Raw genomic sequence first — 19421 nt, 5'->3', positions numbered from 1 at the left:
AGCTTGTTAGTTCCTGGGTCTCCTTTTTTGGACATGATGTTGAGGACTTTGGGTGTTCAGCTGGAACTGTGCCCGTTGGTGGCCATTCCTGGAGTTTCAGACATGCTGATGCTGCAGATGAGGGCAAAGGCAGATGTCCTAGCCTTCACCTCACTAATAGCTCGGAGGCGAGTTCTGCTTGGCGGGGTGGGGGGGAAAGAGGGAAGAGTCCCCAGTGCTGCCTCGGGCCTCAGCCTGGATGGGGGACTTGATAGAGTGTTTGCACCTTGAGAAGATTAAGTATACCATGAGGCGATCGGTGGAAGGGTCCTACTCGTGATGTCAGCCTTTTATCTCTTTTTTCAGGGAACTGGTTACTGGAACTGCTGGGGGCAGGGAGGTTGTATTTTTGTTAAGGTTTTGCTTTCTTTATGGGTGGCTCAGGGGGGATGGGGTTGACCGGGGGTTGGATGGGTGTAGTCTGTATTGTATTGGGGTTTGCTGTATTGTTGGTAGTTATAATGAAAATCCTTTTTGAATAAAATTATTTTTTAAAAAAGGCAAAGTGTATGTTGGCCTTATTTCAAGAAGACATGAATACAGGAGTAAATATGCTGTACCGCAATTATGCAGAGATTTAGTGAGACCTCACCTGGAGTATTGTGTGCAGCTTTGATCTCCTTACCTAAGGAAAGATATACTTGCCACAGAGGAAATTGGAAATTGGCTGTCATGTTAGCTGTACTGAGCTATGTTGTGATCGCACCACGTTAGCTGCTTCTGACACAGCCAGGAGATGCCCATGTAAGTGCCTTTCTTAACATGGCACTCTGTGGGTGGTGGAAATGGCTGGTGACACACCGTGCAACCTCCGGTAGGTGTTTTGCTTCCAGTGTCCCCTCCAGCGATGCTTCAGACTTTTCATAAAATTGGTTCTTGAAGTACTATGCAAATGACTAAGTTGGCCAGGCACTTTAAATTTTTTCAATTTTGCAGTATCGCTTATCTCACATCGAGATAAAAGATACATTCTGCTTGTTATTTACTTTGTATTTATTTTCTTAGGTCTTGTAGTGGTGTTGTGGGTATTGTTGATGTACCCAGTATAATGATGGAGCCTACGCATAATAAACAAGATTTTGCAGATGCCAAGGAATACCACAGTTTGCTTCGAGTTATGGGTCAGTTCCTGCTTCAGTATTGGAAGGATCTTGGCATTGGTAAGAACACTGTGATTTATTGTCAGTTATAAAGTACCCAGCTCAAATAAATGTGGACAAGGAAGTGAACCATAAAACGTAACTAATTACTCCTCATGCAAACCAAATCTTAAAGTTGTTTTTCTGCCCAAAACACATATTGGAAGGAGGGAAGCAAGTGAGTAATATGTTTAGGCCTGAATTTTAGCTGTCGGGTCAGGAGCGGGGAGCTGGGATAATTTCCTGCTCCACAATCCTCCTTGGGATGAGGTGCCCCAGAAGGTCCGATTTTCAGTTCACTGGGATGGTGGAGTCATGGTGGGTGACCCCAGAACGGGTGCAGAGACAGGCTGGGTGGAAGATCTGCTTCAGTGCACCAGCTCTGTGTAGAGGTTTAAAAAAAAAAACAATGAAATGTAAATAATCTTCTGCCCTCACCCCTCACCATTCCTTTAGCCTTCCCATACCTCACCCATTTGCCTCATGCACCTACCCACCACCCTCCTGTTAACCTATCCGCGATCCACCCTTCATGGTCCCTCATACCTTCTATGTCAACCGTTGCCCATTTACTAATTCCTCATGGCCCTTTTATAGCCCTTAGGTCAGCTTAGCTCCAATGTATTCTACCCCAGCGACCACTCTTGTTCTTAAAACTGCCATGCCAACTCACCTAGTATCCACCATGGGCAGATCGCAGGAGCAATGCTGAGATGAGATAAAATAAAGTTATTAAATATTTACTCGCATTGAATTTAAAATATCACTATCGTCCTTCAATCCTTTATAAAACCAAGCACTGAAATTCATGGTCTCATTTAAAGAGTCTATAACCACTTGGAAATGTCAATCAAACTGTAATTTGAGTGGCACCCCACTGTGATAACAGAAGATTGCGAAATCAGCCATTCAGCATTAATCCAGTAATGATAACCCTCAGTCTTATGGAAACAGATCAAATGAAACAGTAAACACTGATTTTTTTAAACTGCAGATAGTTTTTCTTAAATCTTTAAAGGAGAGGAGTTTTAAATGCCTTGACAACTTGACGTTTCGAGACACCTTTTCGACATACTCATGCCTATTTTTAACAATCCCAAAGGATATATTTCCTCGCCCAAAGATTACCTCCCTCTTCTAAAGATCTCCCAGGGCCATATCCAAAAGGGCACCATACCTTTCCAAAAGTGTACCCCATCTATACAAACAATTTTGCAAAGTTTGCATCCACATCTACCAGGTTTGCATATATCGTATTTGCCACGCATACTTGATGTCATGACTGGAAGCAGCTTTTGTTTTATATGGGCAGCTGACTTAAGTAAATCACATGTGCAATTTGGAACCCAATGCCTAGCGCCACCCGCCCCCCCCCCCCCCACCCCACCCCCACACCACATTTTGCGCAAATGGTAGGTGCCATGCTTAGACAAGTAAGGGTGGGGGGGGACTGCTGGATCCAGGACTTCACAGCCATCTTTGTAACTATGGAAAGGTTCCTCATCTTTACAAAGTTCAGAACGTAGAAATATCTTTAAGTCACTATGCTAGGACTATTCAATAGTGCCTTGTATTCCTTGCCACCCAGGAAATGCAAGACACCGAATTCTTAATCTCTTTCATAAGTGCTTTAAATACTTGCCATTTATGCACATTCTGGTAATTCAAATGTGCAGAGCATTGATCAGATCCCATCATTCAGTTTCAGGCACAGACTTCAGTGTTTAGTGAGATCCAGCTCAGGTTCACTAGAATGATAAGTCATGAGAACAAGTTTCATAAACCTGGTTTGTATTCACTTAAGTTTTAAGGTTTGAAGGGTCATGTAATAGAGGTTTTTGAAATTGATTTGACAGAAGCTATGGGCTGGATTCTCCGAACCAGTGGCTATGTGATGCACGATCAATTGTACAAAGACTAAAGTTGGGTACAACTGTGGCTTTATTACAGTCAGATGCGTGGCCTCCTGCTGCAGCTGGCGAAATGGCAGGGCACTGGAGGTCATGCATATTTATACAGTTCTCTGTGGGCGGAGCCAGCCGGCAGGAGCTACCGGCGAACCTGTAGGGCAGGTCCTACCTTGCATCCCCTAATACAGTGGTTCACCACATTCACCCCCTGTTAAAAATGAGTCCGGCGGGGGTGATGTGAAACTATATACAATTAGTGCAATTATGTACAGTGGTAGGAAAAGAAAAGTCCATGTTGACGGTCCGGAGTCCGTCAAAGGTTCAGCCGGTCCGATGCTTTAGCGCTTCGTTGGGAGTGGCGTAACGGTGGCTGCAAAGTCGGTGCTGGCGGTGGTGGAGGTGGCACCGATGGCGGTGGTGGCGGTGCTGATGCTGGCCAGTCATCGGGGAAATCCGGGAGCATGCCGAAGTCCTCTTCGTCCTCTTGTGCGGAAAAGGGGAGGGGGGTTGGGTCTGGTGGGGTCAATATTGGCGGCGTGGTGGGGGGGTGTGTGTTGGGGTGGAACCTGACGGTGCCAGGTCCCTGAGTGAGACAGTATCTTAGCTGTCAGGAAACTCAACGTAGGCATATTGAGGGTTGGCGTGGAGCAGGTGAACCCTGTCCACCAAGGGGTCCGCCTTGTGGAGTCGGACGTGCCTACGGAGAAGGACCGGTCCTGGGGCTGCGAGCCAAGTCGGGTGCGACACCCCAGATGTGGACTTCCTGGGGAAGGTAAAAACACGTTTATGGAGTGTGTTATTAATGGCGGTGCACAACAGTGACCGGATGGAGTGTAGAGCGTCAGGGAGGACCTCCTGCCAGCGAGAGGCTGGGAGGTTCCTGGACCGTAGGGCCAGCTGGAAGGCCCTCCAAACCATCCCATTCTCCCGTTCTACTTTCCCGTTTCCCCGGGGGTTGTAGCTGGTCGTCCTGCTGGAGGCTATACCCCTGCTGAGCAGGAACTGATGCAGCTCATCGCTCACGAATGAGGATCCCCTGTCACTGTGGATGTAGGCGGGGAAACCGAACAGCGAAGAAGGTGCTGAGGGCCTTGATGACGGTGGCAGACGTCATATCGGGACATGGGATGGCGAAGGGGAATCTGGAGTACTCATCGACCACACTGAGAATGTACGTGGTACGGTTGGTGGAGGGAGGGGCCCTTTGCAATCCACGCTGAGGCGTTCAAAGGGGCGGGAAGCCTTCACCAGGCACGCACGGTCTGGCCGGTAGAAGTGCAGCTTGCACTCCGCACAAACCTGGCAGTCCCTGGTGACTGTCCTTACTTTCGACGGAGTTGGGCAGATTGCGAGCTTTGACCAGATGGTAGAATCGAGTGACCCCCGGGTGACAAAGGCTGTCGTGTAGGGCCCGGAGTTGGTCCACTTGTGCGCTGGCTCATGTACCTTGGGGCTCGTTGAGTTGACCGGGGCGATACAAAATCTCGTAGTTATAGGTGGGGAGCTCGATTCTCCACCGCAAGATTTTATCATTTTTGATCTTGTCCCGCTGTGTGTATTGAACATGGAGGCTACCGACCGTTGGTCCGTAAGGAGAGTGAATCTCTTACCGGCCAGGTAATGCCTCCAATGCCGCACAGCTTCAACGATAGCTTGGGCCTCCTTTTCGACGGATGAGTTTGTCAAATTTCAGAGGCATGAAGGGTGCGGGAAAAGAATGCCACAGGTCTGCCTGCCTGGTTTAGAGTGGCGGCAAGGGCGACGTCTGAAGCGTCGCTTTCTACTTGGAAAGGCAGTGACTCGTCCACTGCGCGCATCCCGGCCTTGGCGATGTCTGCTCTGATGCGGGCGAAAGCGTGTTGTGCCTCGGCCGCGAGGGGGATTTGGGTGGACTGAATGAGTGGGCGGGCCTTGTCTGCATAGTTTGGGATCCACTGGGTGTAGTAGGAAAAGAACCCCAGGTGGCGTTTGAGGGCCTTGGGGCAGTGGTGGAGGGAAAGTTCCTTGAGGGGGCGCATGCGGTCGGGGTTGGGCCGAGAAGTCCGTTTTGGACTATATAGCCGAGAATGGCTAACCGGGTCGTGCTGAACACACCCTTCTCTTTGTTATAGGTCAGGTTGAGAAGAGTGGCAGTGCGGAGGAATTTATCAAGGTTGGCATCGTGGTCCTGCTGGTCATGGCCGCAGATGGTGACATTATCCAAGTGCGGAAAGGTGGCCCGCAAACCGTACTGGTCGACCATTCGGTCCATCTCTCTTTGGAAGACCGAGACCCTGTTTGTGACGCCGAAAGGGACCCTAAGGAAGTGGTAGAGGTGACCGTCCGCCTCGAAGGCCGTGTATGGCCGGTCCGACTTCTGGATGAGGAGCTGGTGGTAGGCGGATTTCAGGTCTATTGTTGAGAAGACCCGGTACTACGCAATCTGATTGACCATATCAGATATGCGTGGGAGGGGGTACGCGTCGAGCTGCGTGTACCAATTGATGGTCTGGCTGTAGTCCATGACCATCCTGTATTTCTCCCCAGTTTTATCCACTACAACTTGGGCTCTCCAGGGGCTGTTGCTGGCCTCGATAATACCCTCCTTAAGCAGCCGCTGGACTTCGGACCTGATGAAGGTCTTGTCCTGGGTGCTGTGCCGTCTGCTCCTAGTGGCAACGGGCTTGCAATCCGCAGTTAGATTGGCAAAAAGGGAGGGGGATCGACCTTGAGGGTCGCTAGGCCGCAAACGGTAAGGGAGGATAAGGGTCCGCCGAATTTGAGGGTGAGGCTCTGGAGGTTGCACTGGAAATACAGGAGCGGGGATCGCCGGGGTGCGCAGATTGGCATGCGGCGCAAGCGTATTGGGAAGGCAGGGCCCCGGCTGAGGAGGTTGTCGGAGGGGTCCAGGAGGGATAGGAAGGAGTAGAAGGGTGGGCAGCGCGGCGGGAGGGGTACGATTGCGGGTACGATTGCGCGTTACGGGATGCGACCGTCATGGAGAGTGCCAAGGTTTTCGTCTCCGCCAGTTCGAGCGTGGCCCCTTCCACTAATCGTTCTCGGATGCGGTCCGACGCAATCCTCATCACGAAAGCATCGCGCATGAGGAGATTCGCGTGTACGGCGGCCTTAACGGCCTGACAGTCACAGTCCTGGACGAGTGAAATTATGGCCCGCCAGAAATCTTCGATGGACTCACCAGGTAGTTGCGAGCGGGTAGCGAGTACATGCCTGGCGAAGAGCGTGTTCGCCTTCTGCGCGTAGTGTTTCTTAAGGAGTTCCATTGCTTTTGTATAATTCGTGGCGTCTTGGATCAACGGGAACACACTGGAGCTCCGTCTGGAGTACAGGACGTTTATCTTCTGAGCCTCCATTGGCGCGGGGTCCGTCGCGTTGATGTAAGCCTCAAAACATGCTAGCCAGTGAGTAAAGTCTTTCCTGGCGTCGGGCGAGTGTGGATCCAGCTGCAGGCGATCGGGCTTAATTCGGATATCCATTCTGTGGAAAATCTGACTGTAATAATTTGATGCACGATCAATTGCACAAAGACTAAAGTCGGGTACAACTGTGGCTTTATTACAGTCAGATGCGAAGCCTCCTGCTGTAGCTGGCGAAATGGCAGGGCACTGGAGGTCATACATATTTATACAGTTCTCCCTGGGCGGAGCCAGCCGACAGGAGCTACCGGCGAACCGGCAGGTCCTGCCTTCCATCCCCTTTACAGTGGTTCACCACATTGTCTGCAGGATCGTCTGGTCTTACGACGAGAAAGTCAACACTGCACCCTCACTGATTCTCTGTGTGGGGGGGGGCGCTAGCAACTGCGCAGCGTAAAGCCCCCGGCTTTACCTGCGGATACGGCCGTAGAATGGCCGGATCCATGGCCGCCGGGCATGGCGGTGGCCTGCGGCAGCCACGCCGTGCAACATGGGGCGGCCACGCACGGACCCAGCCTGCCAACAACTGTCACCCTGTAACCAGTCTTGTCACTCCAGGACCGCCCCCCAGCCCCCGCGAAGCCCTCCCTGCCAGCGGACTCAGTCCGCAGCTGCCACGCGAGGTCCCCGAACGGTGTGAGCACACGCGCCCCACGCCGTCCATGTGGTGTACTCCCCAAGGGGGCAGAGTAGCCCAAAACGGCGTCGCTCCCGATTCCGGCGTAAACGGGGATTCTCCGGCCGATCGCGGAACAGGATCGGAGAATCCAGCCCACTGTATCTTTTGATGGGGAATCCAGAGCAAGAAGACATAATTGGTAGCGCACCCACCATATTTAAACATATAATCTAGGGCCAATTAGGCTTGTTGCCAAGTCTATAGACTCGGATAAGATGCTACCCATGCCATAAAGTGTTTGGCAGGAGTGGGCAGCCCAATTTTTAAAAATTAATCTGCTCAAATGGCGGGATATGGGTGTATCTTTGGGGCCTGCCGTTTGGTGAGGAGGAGGAGGGGGGTGGTGGTGAGAGACACCCCGTCATGGGGTAAGTAAATGCCTCCCTTCAGGCCCCACCCTTTGGCAGTGCCAGGAGGCAATGTCAGGGGGCACTGCCCTGCCATGTCCCCAACTACCTGGTTGCTACAATGGCCTCCCAAGCCTCCCAGCGTGGTCATCAGGGGCCAGGAGTACCCAGCTTAAAACAGAGTCAGCATATTTATATGTGGATTTAAATATGCTAATCTGGTTCACCCCAGCGAGGACATGAACCAGATTATGCCAGCTGGAGCGGGCCAGGACCATCAGAAATGTTCGCTGCCCGGTACAAATCCCATTTCGGGCCCTTCCTGGAATTCCAGGAGAATGTGGCCAGAGCATCGTCCCCTATATTAGCAAAAATTTGCTGTGTAAATTGGCATGGTTTGTTGTTTAATTACAGCCTGGTTTTACTTATTTATTTATAATTATTTTAGTTCAGAATGGTATTGTAATTCTGACATGTTTGTGTTTTCAGCCCAAATGGGAGTGGTGAAATTCTGGAATGAGTTTGGGTACACATCAGCAAACTGGAATTTGCCACCTTCAAATGCACTCCAGTTTAGGAGGAGACGGGCCAGTGAGATTCACGTTATAGTACAGTGCGGCAAGTACCACTTAATAACTAATTGAAAATGCACAATAGTCCGTGTGGAGTTTGCACATTCTCCCCGTGTCTGTGTGGGTCTCAACCTCACAACCCAAAAGATGTGCAGGTGGATTGACCACGTTAAATTGCCTCTTAATTGGGAAAAAAAATATATTTTCAAGTTAAAGCTCATGAAAGAAATCTTCAAAACACCATTCAATTTTAACTATGTGTTTAAAAATAAAAGCAAGGACTTCCGGTGGCGGCTATGAAGGAGTAGGTCGCACATTTAGTGGCTCCCGCTCGGGTCGGACCTTTGGACCTTTCCCCCCGATTTTTTTACCGGACTTGATTTGGAAAATTGATGGTCGAGGCAATTGTGTACTGGATTCCCACATCGGTGCATGGAGAGGCAGACTAGAAGTGCTCGCAAAGGAAGAAACAGATGAACAGAGAAAGTTTGGGCTGAAGCTGCAGCGGAGGAAAGCATGGCGGACAACCAGGGTCCTGGCTCGATGACCCAGCGGTCAACGGGGCAGCTGATGCAACTTATCCAGGAGGGCTTCGCCAAGCAGGAATGCTTGGACCCGATTAAAAAATCAATTGCGCAGCTGGAGCTCAGATTAGAAAGTAATAAAGGCGCTGGCTGTGCAGGAGGAACATCAAACTGCGGTGGAGTTGGAGATGGGGATGCTGAGCGACCAGCAGAACAGGCACCTGGAGAAGGTGGAGGACCTAGAGAATAGATCCCGCCGGCAGAACCTGAGAAGCGCCGGTCTCCCAGAGGGGTCCGGAGGAGCGGACGATGGGGCACACATAGCGGGCATGTTCGAGAAGTTGCTGGGGGATGGGACGTTCGCCCGGCCCTTGGAGATGGACAGGGCTCACAGAGCGCTCGCGGGGAAGCCCCCCGAGGGCAATGGTGGTGAAATTCCACAGGTAGTTGGACAAGGTGCGTATTTTACAGTGGGCCAGGCAGACACGGAGTTGTAAATGGGAGAACAGTATCCTGCGGATCTATCAGGACCTGAGTGCATATGTGGCGAGGAGAAGAGTGGTGTTCAATCATATAAAGTTGACCCTTTTTAAGAAAAAGGTGAAATTTGGACTGCTGTATCCAGCCCATCTCTGGGTCACGTATGAGGAGCAACATTTTTATTTTGAGTCGCCCAAAAAAGCAATGGACTTCGTGAAAAGGAAAGGACTGGTGGTGGACTGAGGACTTTGAACTTTGCTGCAATGTTCACGTTAAAAAGGTTTCTTGTTTTTCATTATTTGTAATGCCTTCTGTATTGATTTGGGGCTAGTTGCAGAGCTGAGTGAGTTAAAGTTTACATTTGCACTGATGGGGGATGGAGGTGTGTTTGTTAAATGCTGGATCTTCTGTTTGATCTTTTCCTTGTTTATCGGTTTATTTTTCTAGGGCAATTGTGTTGGGACTGGTTTTTCGTTTGAATATGTGTGTATGAGCGGGCGGAGGGTGGGGAGGGAACAATAGGTGGGAGAATGGCTGGCGCCATGGGCCGGGGTCACCAAGCTAGCTGGGTGGGCTAGCTCACAGAAGCGCAGATAAGCTATGCTTATCAAGGGGTCGGTTTACATTGTGCTGTTACTAGGGGATGGGGGAAGATGTTCTGCTGACGAGGGAGGGACTGTTGCTGAGGGACAGAAAGCAGGTCGTGGGCGGAGGCTGCCTGGGGGCGGGCCGGTGGAGGCGTGGGGCGCGGGCTGGAGACTGGCCCAAGAAAGGTGATGGCTGATTGGCAAAGGAGGGGGGAGTGATGAGCCCCCCAACTAGGCTGATCACCTGGAATGTAAGAGGACTAAATGGGCCGGTTAAGAGAGCATGTGTGTCCGTGCATCTGAGGGAACTGAAGGCGGCCGTGGTAATGCTACAGGCGACGCACCTTAGAGTAGCTGATCAGATCAGGTTAAGGAAGGGATGGGTCGGATAGGTTTTCACTCGGGGCTGGACTCGAAGATTAGAGGGGTCGCGATCCTGATTAACAAGCGAATGGTGTTTGAGGCGGGAAGAATAGTAACGGATGTGAGAGGCCGGAACATTATAGTCAGTGGGAAACTGGAGGGGGTGCAGGTGGTACTAGTAAATGTGTAGTCACCAAATTGGGATGATGTGGACTTTATAAAGAGGATGCTGGGGAAGATCCCGGACCTAGATTTGCATAAGTTGGTCATGGGAGGGGACTTCAACACAGCTTTTGACCCGGGCTTAGACCGGTCAAGCTCAAAGACGGGCAGGGTGCCAGCAATGGCAAAGGAGCTAAAGGGGTCATGGAGCAGATGGAGAGGGGGTGGACCCATGGAGATTTGGGCAGCCGAGAGTGAAGGAGTTCTCCTTCTACTCACATGTGCATAAAGTGTACTCCCGGATTGATTTCTTTATTTTGAACAGGGCTCTACTGAGGGGGGTGGTGGACACGGGTATTCGGCGATCACAATCTCAGATCATGCCCCGCACTGGAGGCTGGACGTGGGACTTTTAGCTCACAAAGAGATGTGCGGGCGGCTGAGGAAATGTATTCAGAACTACCTGGAGGTCCACGACACGGGTGAAGTTTCAGCAGCGGTGGTCTGGGAGGCATTGAAGGCGGTGGTTAGAGGGGAGCTGATCTTGATACGGGCCCACAGGGAGAAGGTAGACAGGACAGAGACTGACCAACTGATTTAAAGGAGATATTGCAGGTCGTCAGGGCCTTTAAGGGAACGACGGAGGCTACAGGCGGAGTTTGGCTTGTTAACTACAGGGAGGGAGGTAGAGCAGGTGAGGGGGGCGATCTATGAGCATGGGGAGAAGGCCAGCAGAATGCTGGCCTTCTCCATTAGAAAGAGAGAGGCAGCCAGGGAGATAGGGAAAGTAAAGAATGGGGACGGGAACCTGGTTGGAGACTCAGCAGGGGTGAATAAGGTGTTCAAGGAGTTTACAGTAGGCTGTGTGTGTCGGAACCCCCAGCGGGGCCGGAGGAGATGAGGCACTTCTTAGGGGGGGCTGAATTTCCCAAAAGTGGAAGGGGGGTTGATAGAAGGGCTGGGGGCCCTGATCGGGTTGGAAGAGATAGCGGAGGGTCTGAAGGCTATGCAGTCGGGTAAAACCCCGGGGCCGGACAGGTACCCAGTGGCGCTCTATAAAAAGTTCTCTGGGATATTGGGGCGCTGTTGATGAGGACATTCAACGAGGCAAGGGAGCGTGGGGTGCTTCCCCGACGATGTCACAGGCCACAATCTCATTGATCCTGAAGCAGGACAAGGACCTTGATCTGTGTGGGTCCTATAGGTCGATATCCCTATTGAATGTGGACGCCAAACTGCTGGCCAAGATCTTGTCCTCTAGGATTGAGGATTGTGTTCCGGACGTTATTGGGGAGGACCAGACGGGGTTTGTTAAGGGAAGGCAGTTGGTGGCCAACGTCAGAAGGTTGTTAAATGTGATCATGATGCCCCCGGAAGGTAGGGAGGTGGAGGACGTTTTCGCAATGAACGCAGAGAAGGCTTTTGATCGGGTAGAATGGGAATATCTGTGGGAGGTACTAGGATGGTTTGGATTTGGGCGGGGCTTTATTGTCTGGGTAAGGTTGTTGTATCAAGCTCCTGTTGCGAGCGTACGGATGAATAGGACATCAATAAAATGTTTATAAAAAAATAAAAATAAATGCAAAGCTAAATTTCTTGCAAGGTTATGGCAGGAAACTGGTGTAACTGAAATGGCTTGGATGTCTGGGAGAGAACATGGTCATGTCAGGCACAAGGGACACATTCTGGCCTTCAGCATTGTATTTTTTTTAGAAACTGTTTCATTGAGGCATTTATCATTTAAATCCAACAAACACAAAAGGCTCTATGGCCATTCCCCCCCCCCCCCCAGCACCAACCTTAACTCTCATGGTCCATGTAACTACTCCATCTCATGGTTCTCCCTTCAATGGTTTTCCTCCCCTTAGTTGTCAGTTCCATGCCTCCCCTCCCCCTTGCTGACAGACTAATTTTTCTTAAAGAAGTCGATGAACGGCTGCCACCTCCGAGCAAACCCCTGTAACGAACCCCTTAAGGCGAATTTGGAATTTTTTGGATTACTGGTTAGAACTTGAAAGATTGGGTTGGATTTTATGGCACAGTTGTCGAGTGCATTTTTGGTCAGGGGAGGGGAAAACATAAAATATGAGGGGTGCAAGCCTACCTAGCTGCCCACCCCTGCAGCACGGTAGCATTGTGATAGCACAATTGCTTCACAGCTCCAGGGTCCCAGGTTCGATTCCGGCTTGGGTCACTGTGCGGAGTCTGCACATCCTCCCCATGTGTGCGTGGATTTCCTCCGGGTGCTCCAGTTTCCTCCCACAGTCCAAAGATGTGCAGGGTAGGTGGATTGGCCATGATAAATTGCCCTTAGTGTCCTAAATTGCCCTTAGTGTCCAAAATTGCCCTTAGTGTTGGGTGGGGTTACTGGGTTATGGGGATGGGGTGTAGGTGTTGACGTTGGGTAGGGTGCTCTTTCCAAGAGCCGGTGCAGACTCGATGGGCCGAATGGCCCCCTTCTGCACTGTAAATTCTGTAAATTCTATGAAGCTGTCCCTCATAACACCCTAGGTGGGTGGGTGCTAAATTGGCAGCCTGGCGTGCTATATATAAATAAATAATTAAGAGGCAATTGAGCTTATTAACAAGCCAATTACCCCATATAATACACCATCCGCACCATAACACAGTTGGCCTGATGACCCCCCCCTTAAGATGTTACCCACTCTCCAAAGTGCCTGGCATCCCCACCCCTCACCACCCACCATGCCCTCTGATCCCTCCCCATCCAAGACACCCAACTTATTTAGGTCCAGATGCCCTGTCTGCCTTCCTCGTGGGACTCCTTGCAATTCTGGCAACACCCACTTCTGAGCTCTGGCATTGCCGGGATTGCTGGAACCAATCAGATTGGCTGGCCGCTTTTGTTGGCGGGATTGTCTACCAGTGAGGGGTGAAAGTCCCACTCTCACATTGTTAAGCCTGCTCGCAGCCTATTATGGCTGCAGGATGGGCTTAGAAACAGAGAATAGGACCAGGAGTAGGCCTTTTGTGCCTGCTCCCCCATTCATTATGATCATGTCTGATCATCCAATTCAATAGCCTGTTCCTGCCCTCCTCCTATATCCCTTGACCCCCTTCGCCCCAAGAGCTATATCTAACTTCTTCTTGAAAACATACAGAGCGGATTCTGAATCCCGGGACGCCCAGAATGCATTCTCCGATGGGACGGTGAATCGGGCGTCGGAAAAATCAGGATTGGTGTCAGAATGCGATGCTCCAAATTGCCGCTGGCGACATAAATGAGGTCCACGATACTTGCCGGCAGGGGGGTGTAAGTAGATGCAAATGGGACTTAATGACCTATGGGGTCAAAGAACAAAGAAATGTACAGCACAGGAACAGGCCCTTCGGCCCTCCAAGCCCGTGCCGACCATACTGCCCGACTAAACTACAATCTTCTACACTTCCTGGGTCCGTATCCTTCTATTCCCATCCTATTCATATATTTGTCAAGATGCCCCTTAAATGTCCCTATCGTCCCTGCTTCCACTACCTCCTCCGGTAGTGAGTTCCAGGCACCCACTACCCTCTGCGCAAAAAACTTGCCTCGTACATCTACTCTAAACCTTGCCCCTCTCACCTTAAACCTATGCCCCCTAGTAATTGACCCCTCTACCCTGGGGAAAAGCCTCTGACTATCCACTCTGTCTATGCCCCTCATAATTTTGTATACCTCTATCAGGTCGCCCCTCAACCTCCTTCGTTCCAGTGAGAACAAACCGAGTTTATTCAATCGCTCCTCATAGCTTATGCCCTCCAGACCAGGCAACATTCTGGTAAATCTCTTCTGCACCCTCTCTAAAGCCTCCACATCCTTCTGGTAGTGTGGCGACCAGAATTGAACACTATACTCCAAGTGTGGCCTAACTAAGGTTCTATACAGCTGCAACATGACTTGCCAATTCTTATACTCAATGCCCCGGCCAATGAAGGCAAGCATGCCGTATGCCTTCTTGACTACCTTCTCCACCTGTGTTGCCCCTTTCAATGACCTGTGGACCTGTACTCCTAGATCTCTTTGACTTTCAATACTCTTGAGGGTTCTACCATTCACTGTATATTCCCTACCTGCATTAGCCCTTCCAAAATGCATTACCTCACATTTGTCCGGATTAAACTCCATCTGCCATCTCCCCGCCCAAGTCTCCAGACAATCTAAATCCTGCTGTATCCTCAGACAGTCCTCATCGCTATCCGCAATTCCACCAACCTTTGTGTCGTCTGCAAACTTACTAATCAGACCAGTTACATTTTCCTCCAAATCATTTATATATACTACAAAGAGCAAAGGTCCCAGCACTGATCCCTGTGGAACACCACTGGTCACAGCCCTCCAATTAGAAAAGCATTCCTCCATTGCTACCCTCTGCCTTCTATGGCCTAGCCAGTTCTGTACCCACCTTGCCAGTTCACCCCTGATCCCGTGTGACTTCACCTTTTGTACTAGTTTACCATGAGGGACCTTGTCAAAGGCCTTACTGAAGTCCATATAGACAACATCCACTGCCCTACCTGCATCAATCATCTTAGTGACCTCCTCGAAAAACTCTATCAAGTTAGTGAGACACGACTATCAAGTTAGTGAGACACGGGTCCTGGGGGGGAGGGCCGGGGTGTGGGTCAGGTCACCCCATACCTGGGGGTAGAGGGTGCATCCACGCCATCCGGGGGTGGGGAGCTGCTGTGCAGTGGGGGGCTGAGAGGTCGGGGCCGATTTGCGATGGGGTGGCGGGGAGGCTTGCCTGATATGCATGTGGGGTATGGGTGGCTGGCAACGGGACCTCGCTATTGGGCTGCGTGCTCAAGATGGCGGCCTGATAGTGGGATTCCCTGGGAATCCCTCGTATTCCACGCTATGCCTAAATTTGCATGCCGTGGAACACTGAATGACATTCCGCTTTGTGACCCCAAGGGGATTGTAAAACAAGTACAGTTAAGCTCCGGCGGGAGAACATAGGGTGGGATTCTCCGTCCCGCCGCACCAGGTTTCAGGTGCAGCCCGCCCCTGGCATTCTCCGTCTCGCCAGCCAGCCATGGGGTTTCCCATTGTGTGCATCCCCACGCCGTCGGGAAATCCCTGAGCTGCCGGTGCAATGGAGTATCTTGATAGCGGAGAATCATGCCCATAGTCTCCCAAATGGAGAATCCATCCCACAATGTTTGGGCCTCAGCTGCTTTCTGTGGTAGCGAATTCCAGTCTCACCACTCCCTGGATGAAGAAATTTCTCCTCATCTCCGTCCTAAATGGTCTACTCCGTATGCTCCGAATGTGACCACTGGTTCTGGATTTCCCCACCATCAGGGGCATCCTTCCTGCATCTACCCTGTCTAGTCCTGTTAGAATTTTATAGGTTATCATGAGATCCCCCTTATTCTTTTTTCAGAAATAGCCACTGTCGGACTTTCCTTCTGGGGTGGTGCAAACAATCAAAGAGATCACCTCTCAATCTTGGATATTCTCGAAAGTACAGGCCCAATTTTCTCAGACAATCCCGTCATCTCCGGGATTAATCTAGTGAACCTCCGTTACGCTTCATCTGTGCCACTTGTATCCTTCCTGAGATGAGGAGACCAAAACTGTACTCAATACTCCAGGTGCGATCTCACCAAGCCTCTATACAGTTGCAGCAAGATAACCTTACTCCTGCACTCAAATCCCCATGTCATGAAGCCAAACATACCATTTATCTTCCCAACTGCTTGCTGAACTCCATACTAGCTTTCAATGACTGGTGTACTAGACACCCAGTTCCCTTTGGACATCAATGTTACTTACCCAATCTACGATCGTTTAAATAATTCTCTGCCATTCTGTTTTTTCCTTCCAAAGTGGATAACTTCACACTATCCACATCATACTGCATCTGCCATGTATTTGACCACTCACTTAACTTGTCTAAAACACCCTTAAATCTCTTTACATCCTCCTCATCACTTACAGTCTCACCTAGTTTTGTGTTGTCAGCAAATTTGGAAACAGTGGGTTTGGAGGTTCCCTCTTCCAAATTATTGATGTATATTGTGAATACCTGTGGGCCCCAATAGTCACTGCCTACCACTCTGAAAAAGATCTGTTTACACCTCCTCTCTGATTCATGTTTACCAACCAATTCGCAAACTATGCCGATATATTACCCCAGTCCCATGTGCTTTAATTTTGCACAATAACCTCTTATGTGATTACTCCAGTCCCCTGGTGTTGTAAGACATCTTCCTGTACCCACCCAGTCCAACGCCGGCATCTCCAGATTATAAGGAGCATAGTAGGGGGTTAGGTATGCAGCCTTACAGGGCCCCGGTATTGCATACTATCGTGGAGGAGGTGTTGTTGTTTATCCTTACTGATTGTGGTCTAAGGATCAGGAAGTCAAGGATCTATTTGCAGAGGGAGGAACCAAGTCCTAGGTTTTGATATGAGCTTGGTTGGGATTATAATAATAATATAATAATAATAATCGCTTATTGTCACAAGTAGGCTACAATGAAGTTACTGTGAAAAGCCCCTTGTCGCCACATTCCAGCGCCTGTTCGGGAAGGCCGGTATGGGAATTGAACCCACGCTACTGCCTTGTTCTGCATTACAAGCCAGTGTGCTGAAGGCAGAGCTGTAGTCAATCGGAGTCTGATGTTTGTTGTCGAGATGCTCCAGGATTGAGTGTAGGGCCAGGGAGATAGCATCTGCTGTGGACCAGTTGTGGCGGTATACGAATTGCAGTGGATCAAGGCATTCTGGGAGTATGGAATTGATGTGTCTCATGATCAACCTCTCGTAGGACTTCACAATTATAGATGTCAAGGAAACCGGACGGTAGTCATTGAGGCACGTTGCCTGGTTCTTCTTTGGCACTGGATGATGGCCTTCTTGAAGCAGGTGGGAAGCTCGGGACAGAGTAGGGAAAGGTTGAAGATGTCCACGAACACACCGCTAGTTGGTCCGCACAGGATCTGAGTGTATGACCAGGAACTCCTTCAGGACCTGTTGTTTTCCGAGGGTTCACTTTCAAGAAGGCTGATCTGACTTCTGGGGCTGTGACGGTAGGTATGGGCGTGTCCGAGGCTCCTGGGCAGTTGACAACAGTTTGTTGGTTTCCTGCTCGAAACAAGCATAGATTGCATTGAGCTCATCGGGGAGGAATGTGCTCTTGCCGAAGATTCGACTCAGCTTTGTTACATAACCCCCAATACTCCAATTTCAGTGATGTCCCCATTTCAGAGACCTCCCCATCATTATAGAGACCCCCACCCACAATGAGGGAGGGAGGTGGGGGAGCCGCCGGGCCTCTATCGGACTGCATGGCATGGGATTGTGAATCACTTCTGGATTTGGGTTTCCCACTTGTGCGCAAATCAGTGGCGGTTCATCTGCAGAGGGAGAACATGGGGCTCGATTCTCTTTTTCAGCGGCTAAGTGCCGGCTCGAATGGAGAATTCGTAGGCGTTTTATGACCTAACGATTGGCGCGGCCCCTCATCAATTCCAGGGCCGGTGAGGGGCTAGCAGCAGCGTTGGGTGCAACTCGCAGCTCCCGCACTGAAAACGCCTGAGGAATAGGCAAATCCCTGCAGCGGCCACACGTACAACATGGCGCGGGCCCGACCCGCCATTCGCCACCCCACAGGCCACGCCCTGGCCAACCCCATCAGTCCCCCTAGCCCTTGCGGAAGCCCGCCTGACAGCGGCACAGATCCCCGAAGAGTGTGGCAGCGCTGGACAGAGTCCGCAGCCGCCACACCGGGTTCCTGACCGCTGAGACCTCATGTATCCCATGCCGTCGGAACTCAGCCCATCGGGGGCAGAGCATCGCGAGAGGGCCGGCCAATGACGCGGCAACGCCGTTGCAGCGACGCGCAACGTAATTACGCCATGTCCAAGGGGGCGGAGCATGGCTGACCAGTGTCAAATCTGCGCTGGCCGCGCGCGAATTGGGCGTCGGAGTCGATTCTCCACCGAAACGCCGATTACGATATCGGCGTCGGGCAATGGAGAATTCCGCCCATAGGCCCCCAAACGGAAAATGCTGCCCAATATCATTTCTCACTATTGCACTGATTTCATCCAATCCGAACAACAGCACTCCATCTCCTTTTCCTTTTTTGCCTGTCCTTCCTAAATACTAAATACCCATGATATTCCATTCCTAACCTTGGTCGCACTGCGCATGTCTCCGTACTCACAAACATATTGTACCGTTTGCATCTATTTGTATGGTTAATTTGTCTATTGCTAATGCTATGTGGATTCAGATACAAGGGGCTGAATTCTCCGATTCTGAGGCGATCTCCGGAGGAAGTGTCTCGTTTTACGATGAAAAAGGCGGTGGTGCCCTCGCATCAATGCTCCGCCCGGTGGGGGACTAGCAGCTGCGCCACGTAAAACACCCGGCGTTTCCGACATAAACGGCCGGAGAATTGCTGGGTCCATGGCCGTACACAGACGCGGCCTGCCAGATAGTGCCCCCCTGTACATCCCCTCACTGCCCAACCGCCGAAGCCCCCCAGCCAGCGGAACGACCCCCCCCTACCCCTGACTGCGGCGGCGCTGGACGCAGAAGGTTGATGAATTTTGGGACAGGATTTATCCCGTGGGCCTCAGGTCCTTGACAATAGGACTAAATGGTAGTCCATGGTTCACACAGTGTGGGGAGCAATCACCTGGCTGCAATTTTCCCATAGCAGGTCCTCCAGCTCTGAAGAAGCAACAGGCTATTTTCACAGTTGAGAGAGACAGTGCCTGTCATGATCTGCCCTGTCTCCAACTTTTTAAAGTTTTCAATAAAAAATAGACTGAACAACCAGGCCTCTATTTTGGAGATGGAGGCCTTCCACAGGGTTGCATGAAGCTGAAACCAAGCAAGCAGGGACATTTTAAAGCCTTCCTGAAGTATTAACCCCCAGGTTGGTCACCAGGAAGCCACCTTCAGGCAGCCACACTGTTTCCCACTTGCATGTGGGTAACCCTTCTGCCTCTGGGAAAGTGGCCCAGAAAATCCCAGAGAACCAGCACACTAGCTGGCAGTGCAAAATTTCCCACCCACCTACCTTCGTGCTCACCCTCACCAGGACCTAAAAAATCAACCCCAGGAGTTTGTACATACCAGTGCAGACGAGAGATTTCGAATTACACTGCCCATAATGTTCAGATGATTAATAGTTGTTCATAGTTATATGAACTTGCTATATTTTTTAAAATCTATTATTCTA

At 50.8% G+C, this 19421-nt stretch overlaps 1 protein-coding gene across 1 annotated transcript in view; it reads left to right on the top strand.

The window, feature by feature from the left end:
• The window catches only part of LOC140428858 (ATPase MORC2A-like), a 36754-nt gene extending 20967 nt beyond the window's left edge, over positions 1-15787 (top strand). Inside the window, exons 7-9 of the mRNA XM_072515512.1 lie at positions 1045-1199; positions 8020-8148; positions 15606-15787. Of these exons, the coding sequence (XP_072371613.1) occupies positions 1045-1199; positions 8020-8148; positions 15606-15787 (466 nt within the window). The remainder of the gene's footprint in view (positions 1-1044; positions 1200-8019; positions 8149-15605) is intronic.
• The last annotated feature ends 3634 nt before the right edge of the window (positions 15788-19421 follow it).

Source organism: Scyliorhinus torazame, chromosome 8 (assembly GCF_047496885.1).
Source record: "Scyliorhinus torazame isolate Kashiwa2021f chromosome 8, sScyTor2.1, whole genome shotgun sequence".
Taxonomy (NCBI): domain Eukaryota; kingdom Metazoa; phylum Chordata; class Chondrichthyes; order Carcharhiniformes; family Scyliorhinidae; genus Scyliorhinus; species Scyliorhinus torazame.
Note: the sequence above shows the minus strand (reverse complement) of the source record. Positions and strands in the feature narration are given on the sequence as shown.